Below are 22,132 nucleotides of genomic sequence, written 5' to 3' on the forward strand. Positions count from 1 at the left end.
AGCAAATGATTAAGATGCCTTTCGGTGTGCCAATATACAAATGCATGGGGTTTTTTCTTTTTTTTTTTTTTGGCTAAAAGTGAGAAATGTCTGCGTTAAAGCCATCTTCTGGGCTTCAAATATTTGTATTATGGCCTCATAGGAAGACAGCAAAATCTCCAAAAAGGATCCTCGATCGGTGTAAATTACTTTATAATTGGATAATGTCAAACCCAAAAAAAAAAGAAAAGAAAAAGTTCAAAAATTATTATCTAAAAAGGTCACAATAATAAGCATTCAAGCTACATATCTTTTACAAGCAAAGAGTATCATTAAACTTGAAAATATGCAAAACAAAAAAAAAAAGAAAAAGAAAATGGATTCCTTCATTTGAATTGAAATATACGAATGCAATAAACTGTTTCAACTAATCAATAAGGTGCCCAGGCTAGGAATTTCAGCGCTGGAAAAGCATTTTTAGAAGGAGAACTAGAAAATTACTCGTGCATTTATCAAGCTTGTAATTAATTGTACATATAGTTATATACAATAATTTTAAGTACCATATAGAAATGGTTTTGAGATGATTTCAACCCAAATGGGAAAGAAAACCACGAAGGAGGAGATTTTTCTCAATAACATGCTTTTAAAAAAAAAATTCCAACTTCAATTTTCAATATATTTTTTAATTTCATATACATATTTATCGAAAAAAACTGTTACAATAATATTTTTACGCAGAAGCATATATACTGCAAAAAAAAAATCAAAATCAAAATGGAGCCCAATATATATGGTTCACATAAACAACTCCGATTTTTTTGTTTTAAACCAAAATTGTTGTCTTGGTATGGTAGGTCCTCCCTTATAGTTAAATTCCCGACCACTCAAGCACAAAAGACGAATTCTAGCTATAAGAAAATTAAGCATATTTCTGTGTCTATCTTCTCATACACATGCATGCAATCACAGGAATTTGAAGCCATGCAATTTAAGTGCAAATTGCCAAAAAAATAAAAATAAAAAAAGGAATAAATCAGATCATATTACTAAAAATTATATTTGAACCTTCTTCAAGAATCTTTTGAAGGGATTAATGGACTTTTTGCACATGTATTGCATCACCTTACATTTACACAAATTTTCGTAAACACAATAATCCATTTTGCAGCACCATAATTGTACTTGTGGACAATTTGGATGGTTGATTCTACACTCTAAAGAAATTTTAAATGTTCAAAATGTCAATTAATTGTCGAGACTTAAAATCAAGTTACTGAAAAAAGTGTTTAGAACACAGAGTTACTATTAAAATTGCACCTAATTATTCCGTTTGCAGTGATTAAACGAAGCCTGTGTCTTAAATAATTTCATTTTTTTGGGGGGTAAGAATTGAGTAATTCCATGGTGCAAAAGAAAGCAGCCAAATCCGGACGAGTTGGCTAATATCTCTAGCTTGTTCGGTCTTATTATATTAAATCAAGATATGTTCTTGGTGCCTTAATTCCTGTGGTCTTTATTCCTCAAGACAAACAACAGAACATGACATTTGTAAACGAATTCCTTGTAAAACATTATTAACTTTAAATTTATGGATGCTCGTGGTTATGTGATGTCAATTTGTGATTGTAGTAGGGATAGTTGCCAGGTTGGTTTCATCATTCATGAAAAGGAAAGGAAAAGATAGAGACGGCTTCATTAAAATAAAGCAAAGAAAGGAGCAAGGGATAAAGGAAATTCAAGGGAGCAAAAATTGTGAAATTTGAAGGGCAAATATTAGAAATACGTCGTTGAGAAGAATTTGACATAAAGTTACCAAATTACTTCTTCCCTTGTAAGAAATGCATATGACGAAATAGCGCCCGCAAGGTAATTCAAATATTGAACTGTTACAAATCAAATTTTTAATAATTGGATTTTCCTCCCTTAGAAATTTAAGAAGTTTCAAATAAGTTCTTTGTGAATTTAAATTTTTACCCTTACAAAAATTCGAAAACACTATATGACATATACATTACTTCTGATATGTTAAAACTCGTTCCCTCTAACTGAATTTTCTAGTTCTGTCGATGCTATAAATATGTCAAAATTTTCAAAGAAAATAATGGTTGTCACAATAATTACTTCTTCTTCTTCTTTTTTTTTAATATAGAGAAAAGGGATAAATTCTTCTTGCGTGTCAATGTCGTTTTCTCCACTTATTCAATCATGTCTAAAGCTCCAACGTTGAATAAGGCCCGTTTAGGGACCCTTTAAATGTCTGTTCGCGTGAGAGAGTGGCAACAGAGAGGGTCCCTTCAATTAAAATGTGGTAAAGACTAAGATGATGAATTTGGGTCCCAAGAAATTAGAATTTAGTGCAAATGATTTAGGACATGCAATGCAATTCAGCCCTATTTGTGCCATGTCCCATGATTACGTACAGGTTGGCCTAGTGGTTTGACATCTTCCACCACTAAAAATTGCCATAATGTGTTTATCATGTTCCGTTGCATGATCCAATGGAAAATAAAAATAAAAGGAATGGCTCCATATATTGTTATTTGAGGGAAATTAGAAGACAAAATATCTTTCTTGTATTCTGACGGTGGCTTAAATTTTTGTGTGGGTTTGGTTTTTCTCTCCATACTTTTCAATATAGTTTTGTTTTATCTTTTTCCTTACTACCCTATCGATCCTTTTTTATTTTTTCAAATCTTTTTGGCAATGCAAGAATGCTTATGAGATTAGAAATCATCCAAAAAAAGAATTGTAGAAATCGAACATTGCATTTCTTTATTTCCTATCTAACATTTGAGCTTCGTGTTCACATGAAAATTCTCTTCCAAAATGATGAATTAACATGTAGAATGCAGATGTAGTCATACTATAATTTACACATCGTAAAACTTTAGTATACATTTTTTTTTCTATCAAAGTCTAACGGCCTTGTAAACATTTTCCCATTTGTATTTGACTGATTTTCTTGAGGCTTACTTTCCCTTTTTTCTCCTTCAACGGTTTTTTGATATAGGGTTAAACTAAATAAATTCAAGAAAAATAAAGGGACAATTCACAATATATAGTAAAATTTCAAAAGATTTGTTGGTCCTAAAACTCAACACCTGGTCATGGAGTGGCGAAGGCATAGTTTTGTATGTGACCATCAAATTTCTGTAGTGATAGGCTAATAGGTAAACTCTGATAAACCAAGTCACATTTACTGAATCAAATTCAATGAGTTAAAAAGCAAAAGTAGCATAGTTCTTCAATGAAAAAAGGTCAGAAAGGGAAGTGACCAAACATGCAAAATGTGGTAATGCCAAACACCTTTTAACCCACATATCTGCAGTGTCAACTAATTATCCAATTCGGTTGAAACCATCCAAACTATTGCTTTAACTGTTACGTGTTTCTTTTTCCCTGAACCAGTAGGTCTTCAAGTACTTCATGTAACTAGCTTGGGGTTGTTTCATGGAAATGCTAGATCATGTGAACCGCTTTTTGTGATGAGTAAAAAGTAAAAATTTTCCTTCGCTTTTGTGCATGACAATTCCAGGTGAAGAATGCATTCAATACAGTGCATAAAAAGAGGATTAACATTATGTGCATATGCAAGTGGTTGGGTGTTTGTCTATCCCAACTTAATAATTACATGAATATATTTATCTCTTGTTTTTGGGGTAAGTATATATATATATATATATATTTATCACTTCTTATTTATCACTTTTCAACTTCTAGATCACTACGATCAAGAAGTGCTAGAACTCATTACGAAACAAATAAGACTGTAAAAATGACTGTCTTCTCAATAAGTTAATAGGATCTTTTTTTTGGGGGGGGATCATCATAATTCATGAGAATTTTGCAAAATTTTTCCTAATTGTTAAAAACATTTTACATTCTTAAAACTGGCTTATCATTCGTCTGCAATGACTTCGTTGTCCTAATTAAGTTTGCAAGAACAAGCTTTAAGCTATCAAGTTCGAGGAGAGAGATCGAATAAGTTTAAAAATCTCAAGAGATGTTTTCACAGTTTGTCCTAAACCAAGTAATCTAAACTTATAAAATGTAATAAATTGACACAAGTATCCACATTAAAAGCACAACTAAATGGTATTGAGCAACAATATGTATCTTTTATTGACGTTTCAAGAATTAAAGATCTTGAGTTCATATCCCCCTTATCCCTCCGTATTTCTTAAATCTTACCGTATTTCTTAAATCTTACCATTTCTCTGCTAATTTTTGTTTGTCTAACAACCCGGGGGGGGGGGGGGGTTGCGTATAATCACCATGGTTTCCCATATAGTTAAATTTATCAATCTGAGAGTTGATGTTTCCTTTACAGTTGTTAGGTAACCAATTAAGTACTAGTAAAGCTTATGCATTTCATACTTATTAGCAACTAATAAAGAGTGAAGTTTATCCGTTTCGTCCTTTTGTTTGGACTTAAACCCATGGGGAATTAATGAATAAAAAGGACTGAAGAATGGAGAAAAGATAGGGATCACTATCATTGATGCAAGCATTATGACCTCTCTCTATTATTTCTCCCCATCAATCCTTATAGCTAGCTAGCTGTATATAATTCATCATGTTTTTGATGTTTTTGTCATCATTACCAGATATTTAATACAATTGGGATTAGCAAAAAAATTCATCATTCATATATATAGTGGTTGTCAGCCAGGCATTCTTTCCTTTCCATTCTTGAGCTCTCTCCCATGTTCATGAATGTACCAAGATGTTGACAAAAATGAGGGCTTGAGCTCTCTCCCATGTTCATGAATGTGCCAAGAAGTTGACAAAAATGAGGGTTTCATCAACTCACCTTTTCATTGCAAATTGAAATGAAACCAGATTTTGAAAACTGGGAAAGGGATGGCTTGGACCACAAGTAAAGATGACTTTGCCATCATTTTTAAGCCGAAAGAAGTTCATTCTCGTTGAATTCTCAGTTGCCAGGGAAAAATATTGAATGGTAGAATAAAAGCTGCTTATATTTGATCAAATCGAATGATCTGATCAATCATGGACACTTAATTTAACTTTTTAGTAATGGTTTTTTGAACTTTGATGCAGATCAAATTGGTTGAATTTAGAACCAAAAATTTATTCCTAAATTCCTTAAGGCTAATGATATTGAAACGTTACTTCTGTTAATTGTACTTTATTTATCTATTTTTTCTTGTTCGTTTGGAAGCGAAACAAGACACATTTTCCCTTTTTTTTTTTGTAATGGTTTTTCAACTTTGATGCTGATTGACGACCTAATAGTTTTCCTTTCGCTTAATTGAAGAAAAAAAAAACGATTCTTAAATTCGTGACACTCCACCATTTACTAATGACGCTGTGTTTTTTTCATGTTCCTTTGCAAAAAGTGCCAAAATTTTTTAATTTGAAAATGGTAGTTGGATTGTATTTATGTTATCTTTAAAATTCCATAATTTGATTATTTCTAAGATCTAATTTTAATTACCCATTACCAAAATATCCATGTATACCTGTTGGATACTTAACCTAAATCTGAATCTCCTTTTCAAATCCATGAGATTCTGGGTCTGGGTTTAGATAAAAGTAAATTTAGGAAGTTTAGACAAATTTCGTAGATCTAACTCAAACCCTATTAATTGACGTAGCAACAAAATTGGATATAGGGGTGGTTCTCCGTTGTGCACATAAATATCAGTTTCTAGTTTTTCTGAAATTAAAAGACCCAATTGACAACCCAAACACAATCATGGAATGAAAGACAATGACTATGACTATGACCATGACTGATGAAAACAATCATTTGTTATTGGCGATTTGGATCACTTGTGTATTTGGCACCATTGGGTTTTCTTAAGAAGTGAAGTGTCACTGGTTTTGGGCTTCCGAAAAAAAATGCTGCTCGTGACTCAATATCCAAATTCCAAATAAACGTTCAAAATTCTCAGTCAAGACAAGTCTCATTACGTTTCGATTTTCCATTATTGATTGAGGTGAATCCAGTGATTCACTACACAAAGCAGTGAGACTGGTTTATATATTAACCGGGAACCTTCCATCATTTTTCGGTCAACAAGTGGCTTACTTGGTTCTTTTACTATTTGCATATTTTATTAATTTTAGGTGTTGTGTTTTTATTCTTTGTTTCTTATTATATTGTCAACAATATATATTTGATCTGAATTTTGCTTTTCGGTTATCTTTTAAGGAGATGAAGCTAAGGATATATGCGTGCTTCATATGGATAGTTTACATCTAAAATATTCCAGAGGTTGTTGAGATTGACTAGAGTAGGAGTGTTGGATAATTTACATTTATTATATTTCAGAGCTTGTTAAGTCTGGCTAGAGTAGCAATTTTTTCACGAAAAGGGAAAAAAGAAAAGACTTGAAAGTCGAATCAAAAGTCTCATGGTCACCTACCTAAATATCCATCCCGCTAACTAATCTGGTTTTGATCGTTAATGATGATGCCTGGTAACATTATTCAATATTAGGTTTTTGATATATAATATGGCATTATTAACACTTCCATATTAGTAAAAAAATTAATTTTTTATATACTGATAGTGCATACATTGTTATGTTTGGATGAATGTCACATATGTTGAAGTTGAATTTCTAATGTAAATTTCAGTTATGTAATATTTATCTAACTATGATAGCGTATACAAAATTTACTCATTACTAAATCATTGTAGCTATACGATGCTAGAACGTCAACCCGGTCCAAGAATATTTTTGCCATTTGATTCATATCTACTGTTGTTGGGCGAACAAATAGTAAACTTATCAGGCCAATCTTTGGCAAAACTGAGCTCCAACCTAAGATGCAGATCCAAGGATCCTAAAAAGGCCCACATAGAAATTTTGATGACAATGCCGTAAAGAATTTCTTTTCAATAAACATTTTCATTTGTTATACCAAAGATATTAATTATCCTAGGTTACCATAAGAAATTATAAAATGTATATATAATCAATAAAAATAATTTGAGTGTTTTATTTTATATTATCAATTTCTTGATATATATACATGATTAACAATTAATGTGTCATGTACTAAATTAACTGCCAATCAAATTTGTTAGTAAATTTAGATTTAATTAGTCCAAACCTCGTCATTTAATAAGCCGTGATTTTATGTAGTAACGCATTATTGATCCATTGGAAATTGAGGGCCTAGTCCACTACAAAATATCACGAATTAATAATTCTTAGCTTAGTGTCGAAGGGTTCATTAACTCAGTAGTTCTACTACTTCATTTATGAATGTAACGCAGAAGATGAGAATGTAAATAACTTAAGCAGTACTGCCGTAGCATGCAATTCAAGAGTAAATTTATGGTGATTACGTTTGATATTTATTGAGCTCTTTTAAGAAATTTGACGTTCAGCTTTAGTTCAAGTCCATTATTTTAGAGAGAAATGTGCAAACACTATCAAGGAAATCCAGAATCCATCTGATGATTTTCAGAATATGGATGATGGACTTAGGAGCTATCTTACCAACTTTAAGCTCATTTGATTTGGTTCAAATTAGCTGAATATGCAGCAAGGGCTACTAATTCTCATGCTTAGGAAGATGTAACAGTGTAGAAGATTTAATTCACTGTTTAGTTTTCTTGGGAATCTCAATGACTCTTTGACATGGAAGACCTCTTCAAATGATTCTTTACTTCACAATTTTCTTATAAGCTGATTCAGTCTGCAGAGGGTCAGTCCAACTCCTCATGAAGTAATCCTGATTGGGTGTGGAATGTTACGTCCAGAAATAAGGCATTTTTGGAGCCGGGTAAGATCACCCTTCTCCCCTTTCTAATATAGTTTCTTTGGTGTCTGATTTGTCCTTTTTAGGAACAATCAAATGGTATCGAATGGAAAAACTGAAATTCAGGACAGACAGTCCCCTCAGTGAATGGAGTTTCAAAGGGCAGTCCAGGTGCAGCTGGATCTGGAGAACTTATAGCAAATAGTGAAGGGTCATGGATTACAGGTTTCAGTATAAAATGGAGAAGAACATCCAATCTTCTAGCTGAGCTATTAAGCTAAAGACGAGAACTCGGAATATCCATTGATCGCAGTTTTCTTAATGTTGATGCTTGTATGCCCTTGGCCTTATTTATCAAGGTGGCATCTGAACTCATGAGTTACCTACTTGCATATTTGCAGCAAGCATCGATCAAGCACATCTTCTAAGGCTGAGTGAGTTCAAATCTCTCTTTCCCCTCCCCGCTTCTTAAATCCCACTCCTTCCTTGTTGGGAACCAAAAAAAAAATGAAAAGAAAAGAGGCACCTCTTCTTGAATCCAAGTGAATGGCAGATTGTTTAGGACAAAAACACAACTACTTGTCCAAAATTGTAGTGATCTTTAAGATGGCTCACCCAGATTGGAAAAAAAATCTGTTAGCAAGCAAATTTAAGAAAAACCCGTGGACGGCATTTTACAGATAACTGCACCATAATAGTCGTTGCATCACCAACAACAACAACAGAAATGCTAATTGATAATGGTGATAGCACAATGTGAAGTTACTTACCCTTGACAGCAACTCAATACAAGAAAATTCAGTGCCATTCTCAAGTAAAATATTTATATAGAAATATCAGGACATTTAACTGAACTCTACCCTAACAACCCTCTGTTCTCTGTTTTAAACTGAGACAATTTATCCAATTCCATGGCAATTTCATCCATATGTGGTCGCATTTTAGGGTCTTCTTGCACGCACTTCATTGCCAGGTCAAAGATCAACAACTGAGGAACTGCAATGGTCATTTTAAAACGATCATATCTCTCATTTTTTGCAAAGGCTATCTTGGCCCATTCGACAAAATTCACTTCGACAAAATTCACAGGTCTTTCCTCCACTGCACATTTTGCTAATGTCAACTCCAAAAGCAAGAGCCCAAAAGCATACACGTCTGATGTGAAAAACCATTCTCTGCGAAACTCTAACACTGCTGCAAAGTGTGAAACAAATAACTTCTCTGAGAACACAAACATACATCCATACTTGAAAAAGCAGAACTTCAGATAGAAAAAAAATATGCACTTCCAGAAGCAACACATCTCCATCTTTATAATCTTGACAAAAGATTGTAATTAAAAATTTTAAATATACAATAAAATGGTAAAATTTGCAAGTACAGAATCTCACATGTCAGATATTCTGGGGAATAGTAGTTGTATGCTCCTCCCACAATTGTTTTTAGTACTGGAAAATTATCCGATGCAAGATTTGCAGCACGATCAAACTCAAACAGTTGTATGTTATAATCCTGCATTGAATGTTAAAAAACAAACAGTTGAAATTGTTATGCCAACTATTATTACTACTAGTGCGTCACATGAGGACATGCCAGTATAAACAGCAGTACGAGGTAAAAGAAATTCCAACCTCATCAACACTTATGCTGGGAGCAGTAAAGTTGCATAAAGCAATTTGTTTGCCATGAAAGAACCTTAAGGTTTCAGCAACTTGCCTTGCCACCTTCATCCGTGGGCTCCAAGTGAAGTTATCTAACAGAAACAGGAAGAAGTAAAGAATAAACAAATACTCACTCGCATGCAGAAACAAATGTATGAATATTATTTATTATTAGAGTGTAGGTTGAGTACCACGAGGGATGAGATCCTTGACAGTTAGATTTAGGTTCACATCAAATACAAGAGCAAACATCTTGTCACAACAGTATCCGATCAACTTTGCCATCCTAGGATGCGAGGCAACATGCGGATTCAGCAGAATCTCAAGCTGGCGCTACAACAACACAAAACCAAACCCAATCATCCACATTTTTACAAATATACCGACCAAGTTTCATCAATATCCACTAGAGCTCTGGGGCAGGTGCAATTGGTAAGGTTATTATGTTTTTCTCGAATATTGGTGCATGCTTACAGGCGAGATTATATTCATATTCTGAGTTGGTTTCCCCGAATAAAATTTACACCTAAAACAAAATAATATTAGCATACACCACATTATGTGTATTATAGAATAACCACACAACTGCACCAAAACTGCAACTGTAGCTGGCCAAATCCTATCAACTGCAGCTCAATAATTAGACACATTGTATCATCTCACTTACAGCATAATAGACTGGATAATTGCCGTAAGTAGGACTGAAAGGAATTAAAAAGTCCCATCTTTTGACAATCACCTCCCGCGGTGGCATTCCGGAACCTTCATCAATCTTGCCTCTGAACAGTCGGCCAAAGGTAGACTTCCGTATGTAGTTGTTTTCGGAAAAGTCACTAGTAATTTGGATCATCTTATCATGGCTGAAATGCTTCACCTTTCCCAAGTCTATCCCCTCAACAGGATTCCTAACCCAAAACACAAAACACAGGTGACAATTTTTTTTAATAAAAAAATGGTGCTAATCATTAATATACTAAAGGAATACAATTTTAAGGAATTGAAAAAAGAATTTACCCCATATTTTCGTACCGGACAATTTGATCGGGAAGTGGCAGCACCAAGGAATAGGGGCTCTTCAAAAAGTTGTCCCTCCGGAACGCATAGAAGGAAACGTCCAAGTTCCTCAACTGCTCGATGAAATTGCGTATCTTCTTTTGTTCTTCGCTTTCAAAATCACCGGCGACCATGGATTTTATCTGCTCTTTGCTGGTCTTCCCTCTTTTTGCAGGTTGGCCAGGAATCACGGGCTTTTGGTGCTCCATGATCTATGCGGGTGAAAAAGAAAGCCTTTCAACCGTAATGAAAATTCTTTAAGGGTAACAAAAATAATCAGAACTAGCATCCAATCTAAGAACAAATACATTTAATTTAAACTTGAGGGCATTCGGTCCCAACCTAATTAACCCAAAACAAAAAGTATAAGAAAAAGATAATGCTCTGGAGACATCGATTGACTTACTATGCCCGCCGGAGACAGAAGAAGGCCCAAAGTATTAGAGAGTGAGAGAGGAGCCAGAAGTTGCTGCGCAGAAGACGGCGGGCGCTTTGACACCTACCCCAAACACAAGAGCAAATGGTTTATTTTGTCAAAAAAGAAAAAAGTTATAGTTTTCTATTCTTGTTTATCTGTTGCTGGAGGGGGGGAAAGACAAATAGTAGTACATCACAGAGAGAGAGAGGGCCAAAAGGGTGAGGAGTTGGAAGGGGAGATGGAGTGAAGTATGTGTTGGGTGTGGGGAGAGGGAGCTGAGAGCGAGAGAGAAATTGACGGAGAAGGGAGAAGTGAGGCGTGATTTTGTTTATTTTGCTGCATGGCCGAAAATGATAAAAATGGACAACCGTCATGCAAGAGTAGAGCTGTTAAACGAGCCGAGTCGAGCTCGAGCATAGGACAATCGAGCTCGACTCGAACCTCTAATCGAGCTAGCTCGAGCTCGCTCGATTAGTAATTCGAGCTTTACAAGGTGTTCGAGATCGACTCGATATATTAGTAGAAAACTCGAGCTCGAGCTCGAACTCGAGTTTAAAATCGAGCCGAGCTCATCGAGCTCGAAACTCGAGCTCGAGCTCGCAAAAAACTCAATCCATCCCTCATCAAGGGTACGATGCTTATGAAATTTGCACGCATATATTAAGAACCATTTAACAAGCCTAGTCACGGCAAGTGATAGAATCAGAACACTTGGAAGTGGAAATAAGAGGGAAAAAAAATTCCTATATCAATCCCCACAATCAAAATTTGAAAAGTGAAGAAAAAAACCCCAAAAAAAAAAATAAAAAACCCAATCCTATTAACATTCAATTATAGATGCCAGCTTTTGTACCAAAGGAACAGCATCGCAAGCGGTGCCATTTTCTTCGCCGCCTCCGGGCAGTTTCCTCTTTGGCTTGGCCTCTTGCAGCATTGATACTACATCCCTCATAGTTGGACGGTCAGCCGGATTTCGACTGGTGCAGATCAATGCAATTCTTAGCACTAGCATCATTTCCTCCCTCACGGAGGCTCACGACGCAGCAGCATTTTTGTCCAGAATATCAAGAAAACCATTTTTACTCTTAATCTTAGACCTCACCCAATCTACTATACTATTGCCATCCCCAAATTCTGCATCCACAGATCTTTTCCCGGTCAAGATTTCCAATAACACCACGCCGTAGCTATAAATATCACTCTTCTCATCGACTTGCAGCGTGTAAGCATATTCTGCAAAAACAAATCGCGCCAACTTCAGAGAGATTCATTGCAAAAAAAAACAAACGAACGAAGGCTGTGGGGTGCGGGGTGAGAATGGAGGCTGCTGGGTGCGGCGTGAGAATGGAGGTTGCGGAGTGCGACTGCGGGGTGCGGCTGAAGGGTGACGGCTGTGGGAGGGGAAAACGTAAGACCAAAAGAGGAAAAAAAATTAGGGCTACAGACGGAGACTGGAGATGACTTTGGTTAAAATACCCCATATATATTAAAATGACAAAAATGCCCCTACCCTTCAAGCCTAACGAGCTTAAACGAGCCGAGCATAGTTCGGCTCGTGTATTAAACGAGTACTAAGTAGAGCTCGAGCTCGGATCGTTTGTCTCTCTAAACGAGCCGAGCCGAGCTCTTATCGAGCCGGGTCGAGCTCGGCTCGCGAGCTGCCCGGTTCGATTAACAGGCCTATGCAAGAGAGAATTCTTTTGGTCTTGCCTCGAAGGATACGGCTTCCTCAAATCCACGCGCCTGTGCAGTGCACCCGTCCGTATGATCAGATGTCCCTCTATAGGATTAGCCGGACATCTAGCTTGATTTTTTTTTTTTTCTGTCAAGAAGTCAATTGACTCTTACTGACTCAACAAACCTAAACCCCAGAGCATACTCCAAAAGCCGGCAACTCTTGGAGCAGCCCCAGGAGACTTATCTACCCAGCAAACCCCAACCCCTTCCCCGATGTGGGACTAGAACTCACACAACCACCCTGCTACTAAGAATTAACTAACCCCCAAGTGAATTGAAAATGAGCTGATGATGATGATGATGATGATGATGATTCAATTCTAGCCTGATGATGATTCAATTCTCATCATTTTTTTTATTGATTCAGGTGAATTTTGCATTAAAATAGGTTAAAATAGAAGTAGTAGCAAAAGTAATGGTTCAATCTCTATTGTTTCTTTCATTAGCCCAATTAGACCTCTCCTAAAGTAGATTAGAGTAGAAATAGAAATATATTAAAATAAGTGTAGGAGTAGAACTAGGGTGACTTATTGATTGAGGTGCACTACACAAACCAGTCAATAACCAAATTCCAAATGAACAATCAAAATTCTCAGTCAGGACAGTCTCATTACATTTCGATTTTGCATTATTGATTGGGGTGAATTCAGTGATTTACCACACAAACAAACCAGTGAGACCAGTTTATTAACCAGGAACCTTCCATCATTTTTGGGTCAACAAGTGATTTATTTGGTTCTTTAACTATTTGCATATTTTATTAATTTTAGGTCCTGTATTTTTATTCTTTATTTCTTATTATATTGTCAACTGTATTTTTTTTCATCTGAATGTTGCTTTTCGGCATCTTTTATGGGGATGAAGCCAAGGATATATGTGTGCTTGATATGGATAGTTTACATCTGAAATATTCTAGAGGTTGTTAAGACTGATTAGAATAGCAAATTTTTCATGGGGAAAGGGAAAAAAAAAAGAGAAGACTTTAAATTTGAATAAAAAAAGAGTAAATCTTAAATATACTGACAGTGTATACACTATCACCATTTGATTCATGACATGTATGCAAAAGTTGAATTTCAAATTCAAATTTTGTATAATTGTCATTCATTCAATGCCCTAAAAAAAAAAAACCAAGATCACCTCTCTAGTATCCCTTCTACTAACTAATCTGGTATTGATCAGTAATGATGATGCCTCGTAACATTGTTCAATTAATATCAGGTTTTTGATATATAATGTGGCAATATTAACGCTTCCATATTATTAAAGAATTAGTTTTCTATACATTGATAGTTAGGTATGTCAATGGTAGACTCTGATTTGGATCTATTTGATTCAAATCTAGACCCATTTAATTTAGTTAAACTCTGACCCAAATCTAGATTCTTTTGGATCTGAAAAAGTAAGTCCATACCGAAACCTTTATGGATTTGGGTATCCAATGGGTATCAATGGGTATTTTTTGAACATACTACAATAAAAATATATTTAAAATATATAGAGTTCATAAATAATATAAATACCATCCAATTTTTGTTTTCAAATAATAAAGTTAACATTCGACAAGTTGAATACAATATTGTGAACTCAAAGAAAGAATTATTATTAACTACTTCTATATATTTTCAAAGATTCAACTGCATCCATATCCAATATATCATTTGTTTGCCTTTAACTTTTCTCCTTTTATTGAAAAGTTTGTACCAATTATAATGACAACTAGGATTAGTTTTTGAAAAAGAAAACAACCATAACATATATAAATATTTAATTTTATTAAAAAAATGTAATTTTGTACCTCTTTTTCTTATTTAAATCTCAATGTTGGTAGATGTCTCACAATCCAATACTAAAATAGTGAATGAGATAAAAGCCATTTGACTAAGGACCGGTGGCAAATAAATAATAGAATAAGAAGATTTACAAATACTTATCCATTTTTTCTTTGATTCAATCCAATCATCAGTAGTCACTAATGCTTCAAACAGATCTAGAAACAATTTGGCACGAGTCTCACAATCACCCAACCACCAATACTAAATGCAGATTCTGATGTCATAAAATCTTACTGTATTTGATTCAATAGCCACAAAATATTAGATTATTTTATAAATTTACTAATATATATTATTTAATTAAATATATATGGATTTGGGTAAGATCTGGTATGAGTCTGGATTTGGATATGGATTCTAGAAAATCAGACTCTACCTAGACCCACGACTCTCTCACAGGGTATAAGTCTGGGTAGGGTTTGGATTTGAGAAATTAAATCCAAACCCTACCCAAATATAGTCGGTATGGGCAAATATTTGATAGGTTCAAACTTAAGGCACCTTTCATTCTAACCAAGATTAGTTGCGAGATTTAGTCAAAGATTTTCCTAAAATAACTCTTATACTTATCACACTTGGATGTTTCCTGTATGGATACAAAAACTAAACCTAGAGGGGCATCGAGAGGGATGAAATGTCTTTTCAAAATTTAATTGGTACAAATCACATTAATTGTAAAACTCACGAATGAACCCTTGAAGAGGTCATGAATATGCAAAAAAAAAAAAAAAATGAGACTCGGAAAAGAAAATTATGATATATAGATGAATTTACATGACTTAGAGGAGAATGCAACATAATGGGTACGAAAAACTAAAATTCGTGAAATAATTTTTCTTCTTATAGAGGAGTAATAACATGATAAGGTTAAAAAGTCATACTCGTTTATTTTTCATATTCGAAGGTGACTTTTCTAATTTAAATAAGTAAATGGACTAACCTATTTTCTAATTATCTAAATGTAAGTCTAAATGATATAATTTGCACACATAGGAATAAGGGAATAAAAAATACATCATGCAAATAGAAATAACCTGAAATGGAAAAAAATATATGAAATGCAATAAATGTCATACAAAGTATGAATCTAGCGAGTATTTGGTCTAAGAGTCTAGCATTGGACTGGTCAATTTCTACAAGTTCTCACTAACATTGGACTAGTGAGAAATCGAGAAGAAAAGCCACAATTAGCATTGGACTAATATAGTGATATCATGCACTAATTATAAATAAATAAGCATATAGAGTTTAATTAAAATAAACAAACATATAAAGCACATAGAGCATGTACAGCACATAGCACATAGCACATAGGTATAATATCTAAATGCAAAATCTTAAAGAAAGCGAATAAAACACACAAACACTTAAACACACAAACACATAAGACCTAATTATTACATTGGGAGCCATAATAACAATTTAAAAGGAGAAATATAAGATAATAACCCTATCTAACCTATCTGTTATATTCATCTAACTAATTATATTTTTTGCAAAATAAAATCTATCTATTACATTGCCTATCTAATTACAATTTTTGCACAAAAGGGTGTAACCTATCTATTACAATGTGAGCATTTAAATACCTCCAAATAATCATAAAATTTAAATTAAACAAACATAGAATGAATGAAATGTTAAAATAAACAAATAAAATAAAAACACATAAAACATATAAACATGTAGGGGCACATAGGAGAACATAAAAGGAATTTAAAAGATAATAGGGGTAGCTCCCTTTTGAAGTACCGACTAAGTAAGGGGAAAGGAGAGTTGTTTGCTTTTCTAAAATCAACAAACGGGTCAATGCACCAATTTAATTGATAATTTTAAAAAGAAAATATAAACATATGCTAAACTCCCCTTATTATTGTGAAAAAATGTAAATAAACATAAAGCAACCAAAAGTTACAAATTAAATACATTTAAATGAAGCATAATTAGTAATTAAAGAAGAGAAACGATTGTAATTGAGAAATAAAAAACTAACAAGGACTAAATTGAAAAAAAATTAGAAAATTTTGGGATCAAATTATAATTTTTAAAAAGATTAAGGGTCAAAATTAAGTAAAAATAAAGTCCAGGAACAAAAATGCAATTAAATTAAGGACATAAGTGAAAGAAATTCAAAATTCTAGGACCACAATAAAATTACTCAAAAGATTAGGGATCAAATTGCAAAATTTGTTTCTAATTTCAAAAGATTACATAACAAAAAATTTTGGCCTCTTCTTCTTCTTCTTCTTTTTTTTTTTAGTTTTAGGCCGAACCACTTTGGCCCAATGAAAAAAAGCTGAAGTGCCCTATTAAAAAGAAAACCTACCCATGTCATTCTACTATCTCAAACTAACAAAGAAACTGGGCTTGAGTTTCAAAACCCATGTCACAAACCCAAAAACAAAAAACACATCAACCCGTTTCTTATATAAATTTCTAAAATTATATAATTAGGTAATCTAAATTCAACAAATTTTATTTCAAGCCCCAGTTATACTCTAAAGATCAGAATTAATTTACTCAAAACATGCATAAAACATATGAAAAGAAATCAAGACTTTAAAGGGAAGAAGTATATCCATTTTTCACAATTTTGGGCCTTAGTGTAATTATGCAAAAATTTAGGGGCCAAATTACAAATATATTTTTCATAGACTCAATTCAGCAAATAACATCCCATGAGCTCAGCTGATTTCCAGCACCATTAAACGCATAAAATGTTTAAAATTTAACCAATAAAGATAAAAATAAGAAAAAGAAAATACAAAATTTTTAACCCAATTCACAAAATCACTCCATTTAATCAGACTATAGACTTGGGCCTTTGTGTCTTGATTCAAACAAAACTAACAAAAATCCAATATAAAGACACATAGACCCCAAACAAAATCAAACACAAACCCATGTATAAATAACAAAGGTAAACCCAATAGTTTCAACTACAAATCCAACATAAAACAATTTTCTGACCCAATTCTCAACCCACCACAACAAATTAATAACAACCCAAGTGGCCTAAAAGATCAAAACATGACAAACAAAATCAAGAAAAAAGGAAACAAAATAAAAGAAAAATAACTGATAAAGTTTCCGGTGGGTCAAGAACACGACTCGTTAGAAACTAGAAAAATTCTGGCCAAAGTGGCCGGAACTTCGCCGGAGGATGTTTTCACCAGTATCAAAGGCTAGATCTTAACATAAACATGTTCCCTACAGCTTTATGGATTCATTTAAACACCATAAATCATGAGAAAAATTAGATCTAGGATTTATGCCCACAAAAACTCATATGATGGTTTAAAAGCTTTATGTAAAGCATTAGATCAACCAAGAGAAGAGGCTATAGTTACCTACTAATACTTGCAAACTCAAATAAATGCAGGTTGTCTCAAGAAAACACACTCAAATTCCTGAAACGAAGCAAACAATCTCCTATCGTGGAGATTCAAGTGTTGATGAAGCTGCAACTTCAAGCCTTGATTCGAAGGATTTGGAGATGTTTTTTCTGAAAACTCTCAACTGAAGATTTGCACCTCTATGATCATAGATGGAGCAGCAAAAGAAATCTCCTCAAAACAAGTTCAGACGAGATCGAAAAATGATGAAGAATAGGGCTAGTTCGCCAACCCTATTCGCTATTGTGCAGAAAAAATTTCCTGGCAAAGGTTTCGGGTTTCGATTTGAGGGGTTTTAATGGTTATCAGTGAAAAGTTTCAACACAAAAATTGTTCATCTATATCCCTAGAAGGTGAATAAAAAAGAATTACTTCAAATGGACCAATGACAAGGGAGAAAAATTCCCTAGAACAGAGCCAGTTCACCAGCTTTTTTTCTAGATTTTTTGCAGAAAAGTTTTTCTTTCTCTCTTGCTTTTTCTCTCTCTCACACCCCTAAATCCTATGCGGCTGCTCCCTAACTCGTTTTCCTCTCCCCCCCTTCCCTAAAAGCTGCATTACTACCTATTTAAATGGAATAAAATTCCTAAAACTTAAGAATAAAGGTTTGGATTGAAAGTGGGTTTATGTGGCTTGTTTTGATCCCTTTGATCTATTTGTTGAGTTGTTTTTTGGACAAAATTTTGGGTACTGAGCTGTCCTAATACTCACCAAGCTTGGGGAGAAAGAAAAGAGCAAGCAAAAGCGAATCCAAATTGTCCAAATTCCAATTGGCTGCATTTTGCTTTGGCTTCGTGCACGTGTGAGGAGCTCCTTTTTTTCTTCAAGAAAAGAGAAATGGGCTGATGGGCCTTGTTTCTTCAAGCGTACTTTCCAGGCTTTTGCTTCTTTTGCATGGGCTTTCGTTTGAGTTTTGTTTGGATTTTGGGGGGATTTTTGGTTGGGTTTTGGGTAGATTAAAGATTGGATTTTTGGTTGGAATTTTTATCAGGTTTGAAACAAAGAAACCTCTACTATTTTTTTAAAAATTTTGAAATCCCATTTTCTCTTCCTTTTATTCTCTTTCTTTTTCTTTTTGCTCAAGCCTACAAAATAAAATTAAAAAGATTACTTAAGCAATTCATAAATGAAAAATAAAAATAAAAATAGTAAACTTGAAATTGAGAAAACTTTGGTGTCTACATCACTTATGTTACATTTATCTAATCATGATAGTGTATACACTGTCAGTGTATACAAGATTTACTCATTACTAAATTATGATAGTTATATAATGTTAGAAAGTCAAGTATTTTTTGTCATTTGATTTAGAGTAAAACTTATATGCACTAACAATGTATACATTTTCATGGTTGGATGATGACACATGAATAAAATTCAAAATTCAAATCTAAATTAAGATGAATTGTTAAGCATCCAATGGTGATGGTAATGGTGTATACACTATCAGTATATAAAAGATTAAACCTTTGATTTATATCTATTGTTTGGCATACAAATAGTTAACTTATCAGGCCAATGTTTGAAAAGGCTGAACTCCAACCTAAGACCCAGATCCAAGAATGCTAAAAGGGCCTATTAAGGTCTACATCAGTTATCTATACAAATCAAAAGAAGTTTATCTTTTAATGCATTTTTTGTTCATCCATTTTTTGGGATCACCAATAGCGTTTCCATAGTACAAAAGTGGAGCCTTGTTGGGATTAACAATAGCATTCATTCATTTTTGGGATCACCAATACCTTTTAATGCAGAGCCTTGTTGGTTGATTTTGGATAGTTGACTTTAGAAGGTGGAGCCTTGTTAGGTGATTTTATCCCGTTCAGGGCGTTAAAATGTTAAACCAAATGAAATGGCCCTTGACGTTAAAGCAAACAATTAGGAATTGGTTGATGTGAACCAATTTTAAATTTTCGCTATTGGTTAATGCTATTTTATTCGAAACTTGATGTATGAATTTGATAGGTTGCAATTTTGTTATTTATTTTATTATTAATTTCCCCTATTACCTGACTTGATGTGAATTAATTATTAGATTCTACTCATTTTTCGTAATTTATATTTATTTCAGGGAGTAGAACAAAAATATCACAATCAAGGCCAATTTGACAGTTATCAAAAAAGAGTTCAAGTAGCAGGCATCTAGGGATATTTTTGGAATAAGGAGATACAAGTCTTTTTTGGTAATTCGCAGATGGCAGCATTAAAAGGAGGAACGCAGGGCTGAAGTGGAGGGCTTCTTATTCCTCCGGAGTCCTCTCCGCAAGGGAGGGCGCCGCACAAAGCCGCCGCACAGAGGGAGCTGGCTTCCTTCTTAGTTTCTTCCATTTTTATAGTTTAGCTTTTCCTTTGACCGTTGGGTCTCCTTCGTCTTGTAGTGGAGAGCTTTTGACTTTTCTTGGAATATTTTGTGGCTACCTCTACGTGAGTCAGGAGCACTGAAGACTAAATCATCCATTGTTACTTTACTTTGCTTTATTCCTTCGGGTGAATTGCATTGCCCAATTTTCTAATCAATGGCCGCAGCTCCTACTTCAATTTCCTGTGGGTTTAGTTCATCAACTATGAACTAATTTTCCAAATCTAGTCAAGGAGCAACGAAGGCTCTGGTTCGCCTAAAAATTGTGAGATCGATTTAATTTAATTTCTCCCTTTTATTTATTGGTATTCGTGTATTCTCTAATTACTATGCTTATGGTTATTTAATTCGTTGATTGTCTTGGATCCGGATAATTAATTGATTGGGTAATCTATTGTCAATTGGGGCGTTAAATCCGTAATTGTTTAATTACCTCAAAATAGTGACAACTGACACGATTAGATTCGTGTCAGGGGGATACGCAGGCTAATCTAAAATAACCCTGGTAGTGTGTTATTTGGTTAGAATAGGGCTCCTCTAATACGTAAGGCAATTGGGGAATTAAATTCTACGGGCGTACCTAAGATTATTTCTCAATTAGAGCAGTGATTAACGGGCGTACCTTAATCATCGACACAGTAAGGAGGGGTTGACTGTCATCGCTTGTTTGGCAGTTATAACCTATTTATTAGTAAATAATTGGAATTGCCTTTGCTTATCGATGATCAATTGGGTGAACCATTGCTGAAGTTATTCCTTGGCTAGATCCTTAATTATCATTCATTTGATTTTGGTAATTTGTTATTTAATTTTTAGTAGCTTCTTAGATTTTATTTGCATTTATTTGATTGTCACTTTCTGCATAAAAACACCCCCCTTGTCACTGTGAACTTGAAAAGAAACAATTACTCCCAGTCCCTGTGGATTCGATCCTGCTCACCGCTATCTACAGAAATCACTTTTAGTTTGAGCAGGTATTTATTATTGCACAGGCTTCGACAACCTGTCAATTTTTGGCGCCGTTGCCGGGGACTGGTGTCAGATTAATTTGTTTCTTTTTGAGTTCACCTTGTTTTCATTTTTAATTCATTTTTTTTTCTCTTATTTTTTTTATGGCTTCTAACACTTCGTATTTTGGTGAAATACTGGATTTTCTTTCCGGAAAATGCGATGTGACTAGTTTTATTGCTGAGTCTGCATATGCAGAGGCAGTAAACTCTATTAGAAAAAGAATGGCTGCTGCAACTTGTAAAATTTGTTATGCCAGGGATCATTCAACAGGTATGTGCCCCGAATATCAAGATAATCAGAGTGTCCCATTCAATAATTACGGAGATTTTTCACCCTGGTCTCAAACGTGGTATGACCCTAATCCATACGGGTATGATCAAGGATGGTGGGAAAACTCCAATTATAATTATTCAACGGGGCCAATGAATTTTCAGCAGTATGAGTCTCAAGAATCGTCATCTATGTCAGGTATGTATCCTGAAGAAATAGTTGAACCAATAGCTACTAACACATACCAATTCCAACAGGAGACACAAATGGAGGATGAGATGATGAAGGATGCAATGAATTATCTGGCAGATCAACTATGTCTATTGACATCCAGAGTGAATCGATTGGCTTCTCAAAGGGAAGAATTGCCCTCGGAAACCATTGTTGATCTAGAAGAAGATGAGAGTGCAATTGTCCGGCCAAATGACATGGAACTGCAAGAGTTTCAAGAAAACGGATTTAAAGATACAGTTGAAAAGGAAGTTGAAGCGGAAGACATGAGACTCCAACATCAAATTATTCAAGTGAATGAATCCAGTGAACAATTTCCAAATGCGGTGACATCTTCTCCACTCCTTAATCAATATTTTCCTAATTCATTTTCTTCAATTCCTGTTACTGAAATTGATTTTATTATACCAGAAAATTTGAAATTTCATGACAGGAAT

The 22,132-nt window shown here is 34.3% G+C and overlaps 1 protein-coding gene across 4 annotated transcripts; it reads right to left on the minus strand.

Moving 5' to 3' along the window:
* Positions 1-8,427: 8,427 nt before the first annotated feature.
* LOC113751364 (probable serine/threonine-protein kinase PBL17) lies at positions 8,428-18,347 on the minus strand. 4 transcript variants are annotated; one of them, XM_027295347.1, is made up of 7 exons: positions 17,780-18,347; positions 10,401-10,651; positions 10,054-10,291; positions 9,578-9,719; positions 9,357-9,478; positions 9,117-9,237; positions 8,428-8,919 (listed from the first exon to the last, which is right to left on the minus strand). In XM_027295347.1, exons 2-7 carry the CDS (start codon positions 10,646-10,648, stop codon positions 8,582-8,584), a joined length of 1,209 nt encoding a protein of 402 aa, XP_027151148.1. In that variant the 5' UTR covers positions 10,649-10,651; positions 17,780-18,347; the 3' UTR covers positions 8,428-8,581. The 4 variants fall into 4 exon arrangements, with proteins under 4 accessions (XP_027151148.1, XP_027151150.1, XP_027151149.1 ...); XM_027295349.1 differs by lacking the exon at positions 17,780-18,347 and adding an exon at positions 10,846-11,236 and having other exon boundaries at positions 10,416-10,651; XM_027295348.1 differs by lacking the exon at positions 17,780-18,347 and adding an exon at positions 10,846-11,236 and having other exon boundaries at positions 8,428-8,916.
* Positions 18,348-22,132: the final 3,785 nt, after the last annotated feature.

The sequence above is a fragment of the Coffea eugenioides genome, chromosome 11 (genome assembly GCF_003713205.1).
Source record: "Coffea eugenioides isolate CCC68of chromosome 11, Ceug_1.0, whole genome shotgun sequence".
Classification (NCBI taxonomy): Eukaryota; Viridiplantae; Streptophyta; class Magnoliopsida; order Gentianales; family Rubiaceae; genus Coffea; species Coffea eugenioides.

Excerpts from the sequence above, each read along its gene's own strand:
- LOC113751364 (XM_027295347.1), bottom strand. The coding sequence starts at position 10,648 with ATGGAGCACCAAAAGCCCGTGATTCCTGGCCAACCTGCAAAAAGAGGG. Across the intron at positions 9,238-9,356 it reads CCAGCATAAGTGTTGATGAG|GATTATAACATACAACTGTT; the intron begins GTTGGAATTTCT and ends CATTCAATGCAG. Across the intron at positions 8,920-9,116 it reads TTCCCCAGAATATCTGACAT|CAGTGTTAGAGTTTCGCAGA; the intron begins GTGAGATTCTGT and ends CACACTTTGCAG.